The 21,080-nt window shown below is 39.5% G+C and overlaps 1 protein-coding gene across 1 annotated transcript in view; it reads left to right on the forward strand.

The window, feature by feature from the left end:
- PLCH1 (phospholipase C eta 1) overlaps nt 1-21,080 on the forward strand; it is a 254,591-nt gene that overhangs the window by 180,744 nt on the left and 52,767 nt on the right. Inside the window, exons 10-11 of the mRNA XM_059888850.1 lie at nt 4,426-4,597; nt 11,417-11,524. Of these exons, the coding sequence (XP_059744833.1) occupies nt 4,426-4,597; nt 11,417-11,524 (280 nt within the window). The remainder of the gene's footprint in view (nt 1-4,425; nt 4,598-11,416; nt 11,525-21,080) is intronic.

Genomic DNA, 21,080 nt, shown 5'->3' on the forward strand with positions numbered 1-21,080 from the left:
CAATACAATAGAATAATAATGTCTTGATTTCCAGACTTGTTGGATTTCCTATACATACTGCAGTGTCTGGAATCTGTATGTCACTTGACCCCTCCTTGGCATTGGATGACGGTGAACATTTTCTCCTTAATACTTGCTTTTGGCGGGGCGGGGCGGGGCGGGGGCGGGGCGGCGGTGGTCTTCTGTTAAAACACTCTCTCCTCTATTGCTGCCATTGCTTCTCATTCTCTTTCTTTAGCCTATGGTCTTCTAGTCCACTTTCTCACTCCTTTAATAGTCACTATTTCCGGGACTTCTCTGATGGTCCAGTGGTTAAGACTCAGCACTTCCAATGCAGGGGATGCAGGTTGGATCCCTGGTTGGGGAACTAAGATCCCACATGCCAAGTGGAGTAGTCACCAAACAAAGAAAAAAGTCGTCATTTCCCAGCGTGTCTTTGGTCTACTTCTTGGTTATTTGCCAATTTATATCGAGAATGTTCTTCCTAAGTTTCAGAGATATATTGAAAAATTCTTAGTACAGATTCATCTGAGTATCTCATAGGTACCTGAAAACCAACAAATTTCATTGTTTATTCAGACATTTACTTAGCTATTTAATGGTGCCTACTGTAAGCCAGGCATACTGTAATAGGTGTAAGGAGCCACAGCACTGAACAAAGATAAAACTCCTGCCAGCACGGGGTCTCCATCCCGAACTGAACTCAGCTTCTCATTCTGCCAAGCTTCCTCTTAGTTAGGAAGGTAGCACTGCTTACCAATGATTTTATAGGAATTGGGAGTTACTCTTGATTCAGCCAGTCTCGTCAGTGCTACTTGCTAAATCATCTTTTGACTCCATTGCCTTCTCTTCATTTTCACTTCTCTTTGGTTCATCCTCCACACTGGAGTAGTATCTTTCTTTCTGAAAATATAAGCTGATGTTGTAATTCTTCTTAAAGTCCTTCAAAGGCTCCCTGTTGTACAGAGTCATGCCTTCTGTGCCGGCCTCTTCTTGCTCTTCCCTGTCACCTTCTACCATTGCTACACAGGGACTTCGGCTTCTGCCATCACTGACAGTTTCCGAAGTCCCTAGGCATCCCCTTGCCTTCACAGCCTCCCCCCCACCCCTGCACCAACCCCCTGTCCTGTGCCCTTCTCTCTATCTAATAGTCATCCCCATTATTCCACCCCCCTAATTCTTGCTCATCCTAGCAGACTGCTTAGGCATTGTCCCTTTGGCAAACTTACCCATGCCACAATTTATTTAAATGCTCCTTTTCACTGTCCTTAGCACTCTGAGCATATTTCTGCCATATCATACAGCACTTTCTTGCAATTGTTGGTGACTTGCCTCCTTTTATGTCTTTAGGATCATGAGCTCATTGAAAATATGTGGCTATGTCTTATTCTTTAAAAAAAAAAACAAAAAACTTTTCTTTTTTGGCGGGGGAGGGAGTGCTGTTTATGACTTGTGGGATCTCAGTTCCCTGACCAGGGAGTGAACGAGAAAGGAAGGAACCTGGGGCACCACAGTAAAAGCCCAGAATCCTAATCCTAACCACTAGGCCACTGGGAAACTCCCCTGTATTCATTCTGTAGTGCCTGCAATATACCAGATATTCAATAAATGACTTCTGCATTAAAAAGAGGCAAGTTAAAATTAACAGTTGCATAAAGTTAGTCTTATAGACCTTGCTGCTGCTGCTGCTGCTAAGTCACTTCAGTCGTGTCCGACTCTGTGCGACTCCATAGACGGCAGCCCACCAGGCTCCCCCGTCCCTGGGATTCTCCAGGCAAGAACACTGGAGTGGGTTGCCATTTCCTTCTCCAATGCATGAAAGTGAAAAGTGAAAGTAGTGGCCTTTAAAATTTCTAATGTTTGGTCTTCTCATTAATTAAATATGAAGTTAAAATGCTGTTCTGATAAGAGACACTTGCTGCATAGCAGGTTTGGATTCTGGTGTCTTCTACATGGAAGAATCTCGAGGACTCAATTATGATGGATCAATTTACCCTGATTGCTCCTCAACTTAGCCAGGTTGCTGAAGGATTTGCCCCTGAAATAGAGCCTTGAGAAGACCTGCTATCTATGTACTCTGGTGACGACCATGCTAACTTCAAGTTTGGAAGAAAACTTAGGAAAAAAGGACTTCAAATGAAAGTAGTCAATAAAGTTGTTAACACCTTTTATTTATTTATTTTTAATTTTATTTTATTTTTAAACTTTACAATATTGTATTAGTTTTGCCAAATATCGAAATGAATCCGCCACAGGTATACCTGTGTTCCCCATCCTGAACCCTCCTCCCTCCTCCCTCCCCATACCCTCCCTCTGGATCGTCCCAGTGCACCAGCCCCAAGCATCCAGTATCGTGCATCGAACCTGGACTGGCAACTCGTTTCATACATGATATTTTACATGTTGCAATGTCATTCTCCCAAATCTTCCCACCCTCTCCCTCTCCCACAGAGTCCATAAGACTGATCTATACATCGGTGTCTCTTTTGCTGTCTCGTACACAGGGTTATTGTTACCATCTTTCTAAATTCCATATATATGCATTAGTATACTGTATTGGTGTTTTTCTTTCTGGCTTACTTCACTCTGTATAATAGGTTCCAGTTTCATCCACCTCATTAGAACTGATTCAAATATATTCTTTTTAATGGCTGAGTAATACTCCATTGTGTATATGTACCACAGCTTTCTTATCCATTCATCTGCTGATGGGCATCTAGGTTGCTTCCATGTCCTGGCTATTATAAACAGTGCTGCGATGACCACTGGGGTACACGTGTCTCTTTCCCTTCTGGTTTCCTCAGTGTGTATGCCTAGCAGTGGGATTGCTGGATCATAAGGCAGTTCTATTTCCAGTTTTTTAAGGAATCTCCACACTGTTCTCCATAGTGGCTGTACTAGTTTGCATTCCCACCAACAGTGTAAGAGAGTTCCCTTTTAAAAGTTCAGTCTTTTTCTTGAGTTTTAGTTGCATCTTTATACCAGGGTTTCTCAAGCCTTGGCACTACTGACATTTTGGGCCAGATTATTCTTTGTTATGGGAACTGCCTTGTGCATTGTGGGACAATGAGTACATTCGTGACTGTACTCCCTGAACACCAGTAGCAGTCCCCTCTCACAACATTGTGACCACCACATATGTCTTCAGATATTGACAAATGTCCCTTTGGGAGGGGTACTACACAGCCACCCCCACCTCTGTTGAGAACCAGTGCTTTATACACCAAGCATCATTAGACACTAATAGACACAGACTTTTTGTAAACAGATTGATAATTTTAAAATTCACTGCTAGAATTCCCTGATGTGATTTCACAGACAACTCAGGGTTGCTAGTTTATTGTTTTTTTCTCTTTCTAACACACTGGGTGAAACCCATGTGAGGACACAAGAGTAAACAAATTATAGTCAGGTAATCAAACCAACCTCAGCCACAAAGGTTCATCTCTTATATTACCTCTGGCATGAGATTTACTAATGAGGATAGAATGTAATTTCAGAAGGTCACAGCCTATATTGTGGAGCTTGTGCTTGTCATATAAGCCCAGAAATAAAACTTTTTCTCCACATAGACATACTAGGTAATTTAAATATTGGTTTGTATGTTATGAAAAAAACTATTGCCTATTACTTCAGAAGATATATGATGGAAAACTAGGGGAAAAAATAAGCCTGAGTTTGTTTTTCCAAGGAAAAAACAAAATCAAAAGAGGAGTAAGGTCATATAATCATTCCTGGTTCCTCAGGCTGTCTGTGATAATAACTTCACTGGGGCCCCACATCTCTGCACAGAAACCTGAGTGCCGGAGGAGAATGCCTGCCTTTTTTTTCCTTTCTGAAAGTAAAGACTAGTATATAATTCTGTACAAATGACTTTGAAATGCCTGATATAGGACACTATAAAACACAAATTCCTTTATGTTATTTTATCCTCAATAGTAATTTTCAAGCTGGGTACTAAATATATATTTTTAGAGTAAATATATGCATTTAATGATAGTGGTCTCCTAGATGTTTCTAGAATTTGAATGAATAAGACAAAATTACATTATGAGTTTTCTTTCTGTATGTTTCTTATCTCTCAAAATTTTCTCTTTCATTTTTTCTTGTAAAAGAGACATAATGTATGTACCATGTGTGTGCATATATATGTGTGAGGGAGAGAGATGCAAAATATTAGACTAAGTCATCCCATGTGGATTGGTATTGAGTTTACCCATTATGCCTGGTAAGGTATATTTGGCCAGAGGAGTTTTTTAAAAAATGTGTCTCTCATTGTTTTCATTTTAGAAGCATTTTAATCATCACCTCTTTAACAAATACTGTCACCAGGCTTGTAAGAACATAGTGAACACGGAATGATTTTCAAAAGTCCCTGTGAGTTGCTGTGGTCGATGCCTTTACAATGTGCTGCTGTTTTCTCAGGTTTCCAGTCATCCTGTCCATTGAGAATCACTGCAGTATCCAGCAGCAAAGGAAAATTGCTCAGTACCTGAAAGGAATATTCCAAGACAAACTCGACCTGTCATCTATAGACACAGGAGAGACCAAGCAGCTTCCAAGCCCTCAAAGTTTGAAAGGCAAAATCCTAGTGAAGGTAAGTACCTCAGAAATGAAATAAAAAGCACTCATGACCTACTAAGCCCTTCCTCTCTCAAAGACTAAAAATGGGTTTATCAAGAGAATAATAAAGTCAATAATAGAGTCAAGAGTGAAGATTTGTCTAGACTTGTGCATGCACCTTGTTCCAATTTATTTATAGTCATACCTTTAGAAAAAGCTGATTACTGACTGAACATGTATTTTGGGGGCTGTTTTTATGAAGCAAGAACATCAATACTGTGAGCCAAATGTTGAATGTTTTAGTCAGTGGTGGTTCATGCTGGAGAGAAGCCTGTGTACAGGAGACAAGCCTTACACGAGAGGAGAGGCTCCTTCTGTCCATATCCAGAAGCATTTCTTTCAGATCCTTTTCTCCCATTTCAAGCTCCAATAACTGTCTGTCAAAAAAAGTCTTCATGGTTGATCAGCCTGGGTTATGTAAGTGAGAAGAGCTGGCTTCAAAGTGGAGCACAGGCATAGACATAACGCCCCATAGGATTCGTGTGTGCGTGGAGGAGCAGTAGGCAAATAGAATGACATTTCATGAACAGATCTTCTCAGAGAGGAAACCTACTACCTGAAATGAATATTATTAATACAAGGAATAGCCGGGAAGACAGCTTTCTTGAGATTTCAGATTGCTGATATGATTCACTTAATCCCAGTTAATTTTGTGTATTTGGACTAAAAACATTTTGGATAGTTGTATTGTTTTGAAACTGAAAACCTAAGGAAAAGCAGTAGAATATTGATATTTAAATGGAGTTATATTTTACTTTAAAAGGTGTGTACAAAAACCAAATAGCATAGTGGAGGCCTAGGAAAGTCAGACAGTGTAATTTCATAGCGAGGCTAGAATTGGGGTGTTAAGAGAGGACAGCAAATGGAAAAGTTGTATTCATCTTTGAAATTGGTCAAAACCTGTTTTTCTATCAGTTAAATGAGAATTATAGGCTGAATCCATCAAAGAGATGTCGTTGGGCATGTGTATGTGTGAAAGCATTTTGAATAAAAGCTCCAATTATATAATGCAAGAAATGATGTTAAGGTCAGTGTTCCTGAAATCTTGCTAAAGTAAACTCTTGTGGTGAAAACTGGGCTAGAAAGTTGGATTAGAAAGCTCAGTGTCACCTTTATAATCTTGTAAATGTTTTCATGTCTTTAGCCAAGCAGTCAGAACAATAAATACCAAATGAGTCCATTTGGACAGTGGAACCTAAGAAATATTTGATATAAACTCACTGAGTTCCCTTCTATATAACTCGGCTTTGGGTTGTTGGGCACCAACTGTCTGAAGGCTGATGGGCACCAGGATGAATCAAAGCCAAAAGACCTAAGACACTTATTGGAAAGAGTGGCAGTGATGTGGGCTGTGGGTATTTCAAAACAGCTGTGGTCAATTTGCTGGTAGTAACCGTCTCCAAACTTTAAGGAGACTTCGTAGATCTGTGGGGGCAGAAAACTCCCATTTGAAGCAGCAACAGGGGAACTGATTTTCCTAAGTTCCTTTAGCATCTGAGCAATCTTTAGCATTGCTTAGATGCTAAGATCCTTTAGCATCTCTGATCCCAAAGGCAGTATTTGAATGACTGCTTACTACTTTGGAGATGGACAAGTCATTCATTATTATAACTATATACACATGCCTTCCCATATATTTAAAACATACCAATATACTTGCCTGGAGAATCCCTTGGACAGAGAAGCCAGGCAGGCTACAGTCCATAAGATTGCACAGAGTTGGACATGGCTGAAGTGACTTAGCATGCATGCATGCACAATACACACACACACATATATGCACACATAAACACACACATATATGTGCACACACATACACACAGATATACACAGTAGTCTCTCAGTATCCATAGGGGATTATTTCAAAATCTGTGATGCTCAAGTCCCTCATATGAATGGTCTGGTAGAGTTGGACCTTTGCATCTGTGGATTCCGTTGACCCTTAGATATGGAGGGCCAGCTGTGTGTGTGTGTGTGTGTGTGTGTGTGTGTGTGTGTGTGTATCTCCTGAAAAGTAAATGAAAGTTTACTTTTGAACAAAAATAGTAACAAACTTAGTAATTTTTCCACAGGCTTACAGATGAAAGAAACCTTATCTAGCCCAAGCATTTTACTTCTGTAGAGATATCACAGAGTTGTTAACCACTCTCCTAGGGCCATGCTGCTAGACGCTAAGAGATGGCTATGGTTCCAGTTTCTAGAAATATTTCCATAGACTATGGAGAAATCAATCTAATTCTTGAGTGCAACTCCTGCATGAAATAGTATGTATGTCAGAGGGGGACTTTTAGGTCCTTTTTTTGTTTATAACAAACCCCTGTTAAGTTCAGAAAATTCTACCTTGCATGTGTGCTCAGTTGCTCAGTCGTGTCCAGCTCTTTGCGACCCTTTGGACTCTAGCCCACCAAGCTCCTCTGTCCATGGGATTATCCCAGCAAGAATACCTTAGTTTATTCTATAATTTTCCTTGTGAGTAGCACTGTTCATGAGAGGCATTAAGAAATAATGTTCTGTTCTATTGCTTTTCTTCCTATCTGCCTGGAAAACATATCTTTCAAGGACCAGGAACATTAAAAAAGCTAGCAGAAAATATGGCCCTCCTGTCTTTTAATGAGATAGTAAAAGGAGTGAAAACAAGGATGCCTTGTGAATACTCTGAGATGGCAACTTTCCTTACCCTGCACCCACTGCCGCATTTAAGTGAAAGGACTTTGAAGTCTTAGTGCTGCTGCCAGGCCTGCCCGTCACGACTGCTCATGGTGGTTACATTTTCCTTTCTTTCTTGTGGTATCAGAACCATGTGCAACACTCCAGAATTGCTCTTGCTTATTTGGTATCACCTCACACCAGTCAGGATGCCCATCAACAGATAAAGACGTGATGGTACATATATACAATGGAATATTACTCAGCCATAAAAAGAAACAAATTTGAATTAGCTCTAGTGAGGTGGGTGAACTTAGAGTCTATTATCCAGAGTGAAGTTGAGTCAGAAAGAGAAAAACAAATGTTGTATATTGATACATATATGTGGAATCTAGAAAAATGGTACTGATGAACATATTTGCAGGGCTGGAATACACAGACATAGAGAACAGACATAGAGAACAGACTTGTGGGCACAGCCAGGGAAGTAGGGGGGATGAATTGAGAGAGTTGCATTGAAACATCTACATTACCATATGTAAAATAGATAGCTCATTATACAAACCATATGTATAACACAGAGAGCTCAACCCTGTGGTCTGTGACGACCTAGAAGAGTGGGATGGGGTGGTGGGGGAGGGAGGTTCATGAGGGAGGGGACATATGTATACTTGTGGCTGATTTCCTTTGTGGTGTGTCACAAACCAACGTAGCATTGTAAGGCAATCATCCTCCAATTAAAAACAGCTGAAAAAGCATTGACTAAGATGGTATTTCAAGAGAGGGAATTGAGGTCACTAGGTTTTAAATGTCTTCTGTACAGCTCCATCTTGGTGTTTGTCATTGTGCTCAAAACAAAGTTGACTGAAGAAATTAATTGGTGGTGAATAAATGAAGGAGGTTCATATATCCCTGAATCTGTCTGGTCACCACCTAATTGAGTACCTTTTTCTGGTACTGCTAGGCATATTATCTTAGCTATTTTACAATACTCTCTAAAATGAAGAGATATAAAACTTGTTTTATAGGGACCTTCTATCAATAACACTTAAAGTAATATGTAGACATCAATACCTTAATTCCAAGCTACCTTGTTATTAAAGATATACAGGAAGAAGTGAAAACAATATTTTGCTATTCTAAATTAGAATCATAGTAAAAATGTATATATATACTCATATATCTATGTTATATATATTCTTATGGGAAAGAATGTAGTTTTCACTTCGCAAATAGCACTTACAAACAAGAATGGTATTACATAGTGGTATGAAGGCAAATTAAATACCAACTTTTTAAGCCTATATACATCCTTTTGTAATTTGAAGAAAATAAGTATTCATTCAAACCCTGAGTTTGGATTCTTAATATAGATTTTGTTTTCATTACACAAATGATTTAACCAGCTTTGAATTTATCACTATGCGAAGCACCCGAGACCAAGTGCTTGGGTATCAGGGAAGGTACAGGAAAACTGGGAGGGAGGAGTTCTCTGAAAATCTGACTATACTGTTGGCCCCGTGAAGGTAGGAGAAGTGGATGAGGGAAAGATCCAGAGTGATGAAGGTGGGCCAGCCATGGTGTGAAAAGCAGAAATACTAGAAGTCCCTGGAACCTGAGTTTAGAAAAGACAGCCTGGTTAGTTGTTTGGGAAGATATTTAGAAATGTATTATTAATTTTGGCTGCCAAGCATTTGCACATCCTTCTATGTTTAAAGAATTTCCCCCGTCATTATGTGTTTAGGAATCCCCTCATAGAACTAAAGTTATTAGACATTTTGCTTTTGCTGTCTTCCATTCATTAGAAGGAGCAGTAGGTCCAGCCCACAGTCAAGGAAAAGGAATTCTAGAAGGGCATGAAAACCAAGACGTAGGAGCCACTGGGGGTATTTTAGAGGCTGCCTACCACTGTGACCTTGGCCACTTAGCCACAGAGCTTGATTCTGTCTCCCCAAATCCCCAAGATTTGGGGAGGGATTCAGTTTCCTATTAATTTTCCTTTCTGCTTGCAAGTGTGATTCTTTACCGATACAGATGGTTAGCTGCCCTAGCAGCTCTTATCAGGCCGCTGGGCCATGCCTTCTGGTTATTTACTTTTTCTTTTTCTGAATATAAATCTGGAAATGTAGAAAAGGAGAAAATAGCTATCATCCATAGTGCTGTTACCCAGAGATTTGTACTCTTAATAATGGACCGTATTTCTTGCCAGAGATTTTCCTTCAGTTTTTATACATCACTGAGATCATAATGAGCATGTACCCTTTTGCCATAGGAATTCCCCCTTGTTTTCCAAAAGCCCCTGATTCCTGAAGTATGTTAGTTGTGAGGGGTATGCTCCAGCTGGGCAGGCATATCATTGCACTGTCCTGTCATAAAAACTGGCCTGCTCTGTGCAGAGGGGATCACCAGCAGGAGGGAAGGGCACTTTGAATCTGCTCAGGAGAACAAACTGCTCTAAGGACATGGGATGGACATGATGCCTATTATGGCAAGTCATTATTCTCAAACAGAAGCCTGGTCTGACTTGCATTTGTTAATATAGTAAGTACCCCTAATTGTTGTTTTTCAGTTGCTGTCACATCCACCTCTTTGTGACCCCATGGACTGCAGCACCCCAGGCTTCCCTGCCCTTCACTGTCTCCCGGAGTTTGCTCAAACTCATGTCCATTGAGTTGATGATGCCATCCAACCATCCCATCCTCTGTAGTGCCTTTCTCCTCCTGCCCTCAATCTTTCCCAGCTTCAGGGTCCTCTCCAGTGAGTCAGGTGGCCACAGTATTGGAACTTCAGCATTAGTCCTTCCAGTGAATATTCAGGGTTGATTTCCTTTAAGATTGACTGGTTTGATCTCCTTGCTGTCCAAGGGACTCTCAAGAGTCTTTCCCAGCACCACAGTTCAAAAGCATCAATTCTTTGGTGCTCAGCTTTCTTTGGAAGTAAGAAAAATGCCTTTTCTTTAAAGTCTCTTCTCTCCAGTGCGTGCGGGCGGGCGGGCTCTGGTGAGGGTCCCGGGGAGTGGCAGCCGTAAGGTGTGCCCCTGCCCAGGAGAATTTTTTTTTATTTGAAAAAAAATAAATAAATAAAGTCTCTTCCCCTTTTGTTTTGTCCCTAATTCAAGCAATCTGCCTTCAAGTCAGTCTGAAGTAAGGAATAACACATTTTATTTTCATTTTTCAATTTTTAAAAATTATTTTTAACTGTGTTAAAATACAGCATAAGACTTACCTACCATCTTAACCATCTTTATACCATCTTAAGTATACAGTTCAGTAGTGTTAAATACTTTCACATTGCCTTGTACAGAAAGCTCTTTCCTTGCAAACTGAAACTCCATAGTCATTAAACAGCTCCCCATCCTCCCAGCTCCTGGAGACCACTGTTTTACTTCTTGTTTCTATGAATTTGGCTACTCTGGGTACCTTATATAAGTGGAATCATATAATACTCTGTTGTGACTGGCTTAATTCCTTTAGCCTAATATCCTCAGGGTTCTTCCATGTTGTAGCAAGAGTCAGAATTTCCTCACTTTTTAAAAGCTGAGTAATATTTCAATGTATGTGTACCACATTTTGTTTATCCTTTCATCTGTTAGCAGACACTGGGTTATTTCCACTTTTTGGCTATTGTGAATTTTCATTTTTGTTTTGTATTTTATTTTTTAACTGAAGTACAGTTAATTTATATTATACTAGCTTCAAGTGTATAACATAGTGATTCAATATTTTTATAGATTAGACTCAATTTAAAGTTACTATAAAATAATGACTATTTCCCTGTGCTGTACAGTATGTCCTTGTAGCTTATTTTATACATAGTATTTTGTACCTCTAATCCTCATACCCCTATCTTGCTGAATTTTCATTTTTTAAAAATTTATTTATGGCTACACTGGATCTTTGTTGCTTTCTCTAGTTGTGGTGAGTGGGGACTACTCTTCACTGCGGTCTGTGGGCTTCTTATCATGGTGGCTTGTGGTGTTGCAGAGCACGGGCTCTAGGTGTGAGGGCTCGGTAGCTGCCCTGAAGCATGTGGGATCTTCCCAGACCGGGAATTGAACCTGTGAATAGCAGGCAGTTTCTGAACCACAGGACCACCAGGAAAGTCCCTGAATTTTCATTTTTAAATTGGGTGTTGTGTTTCATTTCAGGGCAAGAAGCTGCCTTACCACCTTGGAGATGATGCTGAAGAAGGAGAAGTTTCTGATGAAGACAGCGCAGATGAAATTGAAGATGAGTGCAAGTTCAAGCTCCATTATGTAAGTTACAGGCTTGGCCATAATTTTTACCCTCCATGTGCTATAATAAAAACTGCTGCTGTGCTGGAATATTCACAAATATGCTGGCTGTAGTGTAGAAAGAATATGTATTGAAAATCACGTTGTGTGCTGGCACACAGGACTCCCAAATGTTTACTGAGTGACTGAGTCAAGGATCGTTGTGTCTTAGAGTTGGAAGGAGTCTTAGTGATTAATCCATTTGACCCTCTCTCCAGGGACCAATTCCCTTCTATTCCAACTTGGTCAAAACTCAAATTGCAGTTGGAAATGTCACTGTTTGGTGAAATAAACTGGCTTTAGCATTGTCTCCCTGCCTCCCGCTAGCAGCCCCACCATGCTGCCATTCAAAGCTGGCTCACAGAACCCAGCTGCAAGAGGATCTGCTTCTCTAGAATGCTCGTCCCCTCCCTGAGACAATGCAGCTTGGACCAGAAGATCTCCAAGTTCTTCCAGACAATGAGACTCTTGGCTAAAACTTTAATTTGCCACATGTTAGACAAAATGGCAAAGAGCAGTTTGTCACCTGCATGTGGCTTCAGACTTCTGTCCTAGAACAAGGAGCTCTGTTTTTAAACAGAGCAGCACCATTTAGCCAGGTACCCCAGTGGAAATGCAAACCTGGAAGAAATGTAAGGCTTACAGATCTCCCTATCCCCCATCCCTTCTTGACCACCTCCACCTTCTATAGCTCACATGATTTCCAGGATCATGTGATGATCTGAGAGTAGCACCTGCTCATGTTAATTTGTTGTAGAGTTTACAATTTCATTTCTATAGAAAAGTAGTATTTCTCTAGATGTCAGAACTATTATCCTACCTCCTAAAAAAGAAAATATTACACAAAATCTTCAAATTTACAGTATTGCCCTGAATTCAATTATTACATCATTAAAAACAGTCTTCTTTCTTCGAGATAATAATAATGGCAGTGGCTTCCTATAGGTATTAAAGATAGCTGGTATTTTCAAAGAGGGCAAGAGCTTAATGACAACTGAAGTCTCAGTAGATAGTTCTTTCTTGGTGTTAATGCATTTTAGAAGGGATGACATGGACAAGATTCAGCCTTGAAATGAAAAGGAAAAATTACCATCTGTATTAATCTATTGCTTTTTAATAGTTTTTATTAGCTCAATTAAATACCACGAATAAGGCTATGGTTACAGAAAATTAATCTAAATAGATTTACATAAGTGAAAATACAGTTAATATTTTAGTTTCTTTGCTTTTGCTCTTATAGCTACTTGCCATTTTGGTAATTACTTGTGATTATAGGTAATCTAGTTCTTTTTCTAAGCTTTATTTTATAGACTAGATTTTTGTCTCTGAATTTCAGTATCTTTGCCTCTTTTTTTTTTTTTTGAACATAGACGTAAAAATCTTTAATAAAATTCTAGCAAACAGAATCCAACATTTTATTTTTTTTTCAATGCTGAATTTTTTTTTTATTTTTAAACTTTACATAATTGTATTAGTTTTGCCAAATATCAAAATGAATCCACCACAGATATACATGTGTTCCCCATCCTGAACCCTCCTCCCTCCTCCCTCCCCATACCATCCCTCTGGGTCGTCCCAGTGCTCTAGCCCCAAGCATCCAGTATCGTGCATCGAACCTGGACTGGCATCTCGTTTCATACATGATATTTTACATGTTTCAATGCCATTCTCCCAAATCTTCCCACCCTTTCCCTCTCCCACAGAGTCCATAAGACTGTTCTATACATCAGTGTCTCTTTTGCTGTCTTGTACACAGGGTTATTGTTACCATCTTTCTAAATTCCATATATATGCGTTAGTATACTGTATTGGTGTTTTTCCTTCTGGCTTACTTCACTCTGTATAATAGGCTCCAGTTTCATCCACCTCATTAGAACTGATTCAAATGTATTCTTTGCCTCTTGTCTCCACTTGTTCTCTTGGTTGCCAGCCTCAGAGTAGTCCACAGTTTGGAAGCAATAAACAGAGTGTTTATTTTTATTTATTTATTTGACTACACTGGGTCTTTGTTATGACTCTTGGGATCTTCCATTTTCATTGTGGAATGTGAACTCTTAGGTGCGGCATGTGGAATCTAGTTCCCTGACCAGTGATCAAACCCAAGCTTCCTGTGTTGGGAGCACTGAGTCTTAGCCACTGGACTACCAGGGAAGTCCCAAGGAAGGAACAGTCTTGGCCAAGTTATGTGTTTAGGGAATGTAGTTTTTCGTGAAAAAGAGTGGTGGAAATTTAGCTACTATTACAATAGTACTTATTGCTCTGAGGAAACCCATTATTCTTGTTTCTAAATCCACCCAATAGTATAAAATTTCTTCTAATGTCAGTGAGCCTTCTAACTTTCTAAGTTAAATATCTATAATTACAAAAGAGAATTAGCTAAGGTGTTATGGAAGCAAATCAATTACTTCACTTGTGAAACTATCCATCTGGGTTCCTCTCAAGCTTCATAATCTCTTGGTTGATGTCTAGGCATCCATATAGGTAGACAGTTTAGAACATGAGTCCATAAAGATAGACATGACCTTTCACTTGGATTCTTTGATTTGGGCCGAAGTGAATGTGAAGAGCACCTTACCTATAACATTTTACAGGTGTCTCTTTGTTAGACTTTAGGAGAGAAAATATATGCAGAAACCAACATTCTAGCAGAAATAGATAAGATTTTTACTCATCCTTTTCAGATCTGTTTTCTCTATTTTTGAGCTACTCTGAGAAGAGGCAGTACTGTATTTAGAAAGCCAAAGCATTATCCTGCAATCAGTCAATTTCTAGTTTAGTTGTCAGCAGAGGGCTCAGATGCCTTATCTGAGTGTTGAATGTAAATTGCCTGATCTAAACCGAGTGATCAGATTTCTACAAAAGTGGATGTACTGTGCATAGTTGGTATGAAACCAATAATTACCTTAGAGGAGGTTCTTAACCTCAAGTTGGAGTTAACAGAATGTGGTTAGATTTATAAGTTATATCTGAATTATTGCAACAGATAAAGATTTTTAACTTAGCATTCAGGGATACTGAAATGCTAGTTGTCTTGGGGCTTATGCAGGATTCATTTGCACACTCGACAGATTTTTATGGAGGTGCAGCCATTGTGCTGTAGACATTGGGGCACATATCAATGAACAAAACAGAACAGCCTTTGCCTCTGTGGAGTCTATACCTTGGTGGGAGGAGGGAAGACAGACAAGAAACAAAGCAAATAAGTAGCACGTGTAGTAAGCAGTGATAAGTAATAAGGGGGAAAGGGAGAGAAGAAATGAGTAGAGGGTCTATGGAAGGTTTAGATGTGAGGGCCAGGAAAGGTCTCACAGAGAAGGTAACACATGGGCAAAGACTTGAAGGAAGTGAAGTTAGCCATATTGATATCTGAGGAATATTCCAGGCAGAGGGCACAGGAGATGCAAAGATCAGAGGCAGGATTTGCAGCTCGCCCAGCTTCACCTTGGGGTTAGAAGCAGGGTGGAAGGCAGGACCCTCATGCTGGCCCTCCTTCTCCTCTTAGTCTACTGTCTAAGGAATTCAAACCTACACCCACACTGAAAACTTTTGCTCTTTTAATAAATGCTTTCTGTTGTTGAATTAGTTGAATCCTTTAGGCATCTGCCCTATTATTTTGAGGCTTCAGCCATAGAGAAAATCTGGCTTATGATGTAATAAGCCATAGATAAAGCTGATGTGTTCAGTGACCCAGGAAGCACACAGATCAAAGACTCTGGGGACAGTTTCCTTTCAGCCACAGAGCAGTAATCTAACAGATGTGATTCAATGAGGCCAGCTCACCATTATTCATCTTTTTGGGGTCCTCTAATGTCAGTGTGCCTTACAGACTTTCTAGCCCATATTTCAACCTTACAGATTATTTTACTCTTCTGCTGAGTTATTTGATACATTTTCTCCCCCTGCACTCTCTAAGGCTGAGTTCAACCGGTTTCTTAAGCACAAATATCAAACTGTCACGTATGTAAAGCTTATCCTGTGAACACCAAGCTTTCCAACAAGTTTAAGTGAGCCTTTGTAGAGTAACATGCAACCACTTTTTGTGTCATATGAATACCCCCAAATCATATTTACTCTGTGTATGTCTCGCAGTAAACACTTTAATAGTCTGCTGCCTTCCTACCACCTTAGATTGAGCTTCTTTCATAAGTTATTCATTGTATGATTTGAGCCATTTTGAGGAGGATTAAGAATCTTGTTGGTTGAAGACTTGTCAGCGCTCAGGGAAGGGATGAATTCCTTCATGATGTTGTGAGATCCCTGTTACTCAGTAAATGCCCGTGTGCCAGGCCTGCTGTTGCATCCTGGTGATAAAGGGTGAGGAGTGGAAGGAGAGTTGAAAATTCCAGTTATTTTTTAATATGTGATACAACTTCTTCCTCCTTGCCCTGCCAGAGAGTTCAGGTAATGAACATTTAATGTCTAGTGTACAGTATGTGTTATCTACATGTATATGTAGATATTTCTCTTATATTTATAAGGTATTCAGTTCAGTTCAGTTCAGTCGCTCAGTCGTGTCCGACTCTTTGCGATCCCATGAATCACAGCACGCCAGGCCTCCCTGTCCATCACCAACTCCCGGAGTTCACCTAGACTCATGTCCATCGAGTCAGTGATGCCATCCAGCCATCTCATCCTCTGTCGTCCCCTTCTCCTCTGGCCCCCAATCCCCCCAGCATCAGAGGCTTTTCCAATGAGTCAACTCTTCGCACAAGGTGGCCAAAGTACTGGAGTTTCAGCTTTAGCATCATTCCTTCCAAAGAAATCCCAGGGCTGATCTCCTTCAGATTGGACTGGTTGGATCTCCTTGCAGTCCAAGAGACTCTCAAGAGTCTTCTCCAACACCACAGTTCAAAAGCATCAATTCTTCGGCGCTCAGCCTTCTTCACAGTCCAACTCTCACATCCATACATGACCACAGGAAAAACCATAGCCTTGACTAGACGAACCTTTGTTGGCAAAGTAATGTCTCTGCTTTTGAATATGCTCTCTAGGTTCATCATAACTTTCCTTCCAAGGAGTAAGCGTCTTTTAATTTCATGGCTGCAGTCACCATCTGCAGTGATTTTGGAACCCAAAAAATAAAGTCTGACACTATTTCCACTGTTTCCCCATCTATTTCCCATGAAGTGATGGGACCGGATGTTGAGCTTTAAGCCAACTTTTTCACTCTCCACTTTCACTTTCATCAAGAGGCTTTTGAGTTCCTTTTCACTTTCTGCCATAAGGGTGGTGTCATCTGCATATCTGAGGTTATTGAGATTTCTCCCAGCAATCTTGATTCCAGCTTGTGTTTCTTCCAGTCCAGCGTTTCTCATGATATACTCTGCATAGAAGTTAAATATGCAGGGTGACAAAATACAGTCTTGACGTACTTCTTTTCCTATTTGGAACCAGTCTGTTGTTCCATGTCCAGTTCTAACTGTTGCTTCCTGACCTGCATATAGGTTTCTCAAGAGGCAGATCAGGTGGTCTGGTATTCCCATCTCTTTCAGAATTTTCCACAGTTTATTGTGATCCACATAGTCAAAGGCTTTGGCATAGTCAATAAAGCAGAAATAGATGTTTTTCTGGAACTCTCTTGCTTTTTCCATGATCCAGCAGATGTTGGCAATTTTATCTCTGGTTCCTCTGCCTTTTCTAAAACCAGCTTGAACATCAGGAAGTTCACGGTTCACATATTGCCGAAGCCTGGCTTGGAGAATTTCAAGCGTTACTTTACTAGCGTGTGAGATGAGTGCAATTGTGCAGTAGTTTGAGCATTTTTTGGCATTGCCTTTCTTTGGGATTGGAATGAAAACTGAGCTTTTCCAGTCCTGTGGCCACTGCTGAGTTTTCCAAATTTGCTGGCATATTGAGTGCAGCACTTTCACAGCATCATCTTTCAGGATTTGGAATAGCTCAACTGGAATTCCATCATCTCTACTAGCTTTGTTCATAGTGATGCTTCCTAAGGCCCACTTGACTTCACACTCCAGAATGTCTGGCTCTAGGTGAGTGATCACACCATCGTGATTATCTGGGTCTTGAAGATCTTTTTTGTACAGTTCTTCTGTGTATTCTTGCCATCTTTTCTTAATATCTTCTGCTTCTGTTAGGTCCATACCATTTCTGTCCTTTATCGAGCCCATCTTTGCATGAAATGTTCCCTTGGTATCTCTAATTTTCTTGAAGAAATCTCTAGTCTTTCCCATTCTGTTGTTTTCCTCTATTTCTTTGCATTGATTGCCGAAGAAGGCTTTCTTATCTCTTCTTGTATTCTTTGAAACTCTGCATTCAGATGCTTATATCGTTCCTTTTCTCCTTAGCTTTTTGCTTCTCTTCTTTTCACAGCTATTTGTAAGGTCTCCCCAGACAGCCATTTTGCTTTTTTGCATTTCTTTTCCATGGGGACGGTCTTGATCCCTGTCTCCTGTACAATGTCACAAACCTCAGTCCGTAGTTCATCAGGTACTCTATCAGATCTAGGCCCTTAAATCTATTTCTCACTTCCACTGTATAATCATAAGGGATTTGATTTAGGTCATACCTGAATGGTCTAGTGGTTTTCCCTTCTTTCTTCAATTTAAGTCTGAATTTGGCAATAAGGAGTTCATGATCTGAGCCACAGTCAGCTCCTGTGGCTTGTTTTGCTGATTGTATAGAGCTTCTCCCTCTTTGGCTGCAAGGAATATGATCAATCTGATTTCGATGTTGACCATCTGGTGACGTCCATGTATAGAGTCTTCTCTTGTGTTGTTGGAAGAGGGTGCTTGTTATGACCAGTGCATTTTCTTGGCAAAACTCTATTAGTCTTTGCCCTGCTTCGTTCCATATTCCAAGGCCAAATTTGCCTGTTACTCCAGGTGTTTCTTGATTTCCTACTTTTGCATTCCAGTCTCCTATAATGAAAAGGACATCTTTTTCGGGTGTTAGTTCTAAAAGGTGTTGTAGGTCTTCATAGAGCCGTTCAACTTCCGCTTCTTCAGCATTACTATAAGGTATTATCTTCTGAAAATTACTATTACTGAGAACTCAACTATTCCTTGTTTTCTTTAATTTTTATTGAAGCACAGTTGATTTACAATGTTGTGTTAGTTTCTGCTATACAGCAAGTGAATCAGTTACACATATGCATATATCCACTCTGTTTTAGATTCTTTTCCCATATAGATGGGTAGAGTTTTAAGTAGAGTTCCCTGTGCTATACAGTAGATTTTAATTAGTTATCTGTTTTATATATAGTAGTGTATATATGTCAGTCCCAGTCTCCAAGTTTATCTCTTTCCTCCTTGTTCCCCCTTGGTAACCTTGTTTTCTACAATTATTCCTTGTTGGTAATTCATCTTCCCTTTCTATTCTAAATGTTCTGTGACTTCACTAGTAAATGACTGGGAGTTTATTTTTCTTAGCACTCAGTGTTCACTTCTTACTAGAGAACTTATGTTTTCTTTCATTCTAGAGAAATCTCAGCCATTTTTTCTTTGAATATTGTTTTTATGCCATTTCATCATTTCTCTTTTTCTGGCAGTACAATTAGATTTAGGTTCGAGTCTTAGTTTATTCTCTGTCTTAATTATCTGTCAATTTTTCTTTAATGTTTTATTTATGTCTCTGCTGATTCTGGGTACTAGCTATAGTATTATTTTCCAATTCATTAATTATCTCTTTGGCTATGTCTGATCTAGAATTTACCCCGGCTAGTCTTTTCATTTCAATGACTATATACTTGATTTATAACATTTTTGTATTGTTTTTTCATAGATACTTGTTTTTATTTTACTCTATGGCTTCTTAGTTTCTTGTTCTTTTTATGAGACTATTTCTTTCTATCTTTGAGCATCTGAACATATTTAATTCAAAGTGAGTTTCCTTTTCATGTGTTGGTATTTTTGGCACTTCATCTTAGCATTAGTCTTCCACATGAATTTTAGAATTTCGAGTTGAAGGTTCAGTTTTCAGTGGAATTTTTTTCCCGCTTCCATTCTCCTCCTCTATTTAACGTGCTTCTCTAGTGGTATGGAGATTGCTTCCACTTGAACTCTACGCACCACTCCACCTGGCACCCACACATATAAACACAGCCTACCTGTGTCCCAAGTTCCTAACTGGACCTTACATTGATTGATTGGAGTTCCCTGCCACTGGAGACGTTGAAGATATTTCCCATTCAGTCACCAGACAAGTGAACATTTTGGTTGTCTTCTTATTCTTAACTCTTTTGATATTCAATTTCAAATCTTCCTCACAGTAGTTTTTTTTTATTGCTTCCTATTATAAGTGAGGGGCTTCCTAGGTGGTGCTAGTGGTAAAGAATTTGCTTGCCATTACAGGCGACATAAGAGACACCGGTTCAATCCCTGGGTTGCAAAGATTCCCCCGGAGGAGGGCATGGCAACCCATTCCAGTATTCTTGCCTGGAGAATCCCCATGGACAGAGGAGCCTGGAGGGCTACAGTCCATAGGGTCGCAAAGAGTTGGACATGACTGCAGCAACTGAGCACTCATAAGCCCATACATAAGGCTTTCATTCCTGCTTTCTTCACCACCTTGGTTTCGTGTTGTGAGGCCAGCTCTAATCTCCCAAAGCGTGTGGAGCACCTTTAGTTTCTATTGTACTATAAAAGCTAAAGTCTTGGTCACCTTTGCCCTCTGTGGATATGGAGCTCACACATTTATGATCTGCAGTGATCTTGTTTATTTTATTTTTTTGATAAACTTATGACTTTTCTCTTTGTTTTTCTATCATTGGAGCAGGGAAGATATCAAAGCATGGAGGTACACTGTTGTATATAAACTCACATGTATGTACAGATGTATGAACCCAGACATATTCATTTTGAACAGTATTTTTTGTTAAAGTATCTAAAGAGTGGTTGCTAATATATTTTAGAATGTATGCTTAATAGCTCCGAAGAAACATTACCTTTTGCTATTTGCCTGTCATTGTACTGTTATTTTTTTATACCTAAGCTAAATTCAGCTTTTAAATGTGAAAAATTTGTTGAAAGCTTATTAGTACCAGCACTATGCTAATATACAATTTCTCTATTCAGATATAGGTCAATGGAACTATAGGATAGAAAGTCCAGAGATAAACAACACATCTATTGTCACCTAATCTCTGACAAAGAAAGCAAGAATATACAATGGAGAAAAGATAGTCTGTTTAATAAGTGGTGGTTGGAAAGCTGGACAGCTATTAATACATGTAAAAGAATGAAATTAGAATACTCCCTAACACCATACACAAAAATAAACTCAAAATAGATTAAGTACCTAAATGTAAGATTGGATACTTTAGAACTTTTAGAGAAAATCATAGGAAGAATACTGTCTCTCAGAAGTCGCAGCAATATCTTTTTTGATCCACCTCTTTGAGTAATGAAAATAAAAGCAAAAATAAATAATGGGACCTAACTAAACTTAAAAGCTTTTGCACAGCAAAGAAAGCCATAAACAAAACAAAAAGACAACCCACAGAATAGGAGAAGGTATTTGCAAATAAATTGACTGACAAGGGATTAATCACCAAAATATACAAACAGCTCATGTAGCTCAA

This window comes from Bos taurus, chromosome 1, assembly GCF_002263795.3.
Source record: "Bos taurus isolate L1 Dominette 01449 registration number 42190680 breed Hereford chromosome 1, ARS-UCD2.0, whole genome shotgun sequence".
Taxonomy (NCBI): Eukaryota; Metazoa; Chordata; class Mammalia; order Artiodactyla; family Bovidae; genus Bos; species Bos taurus.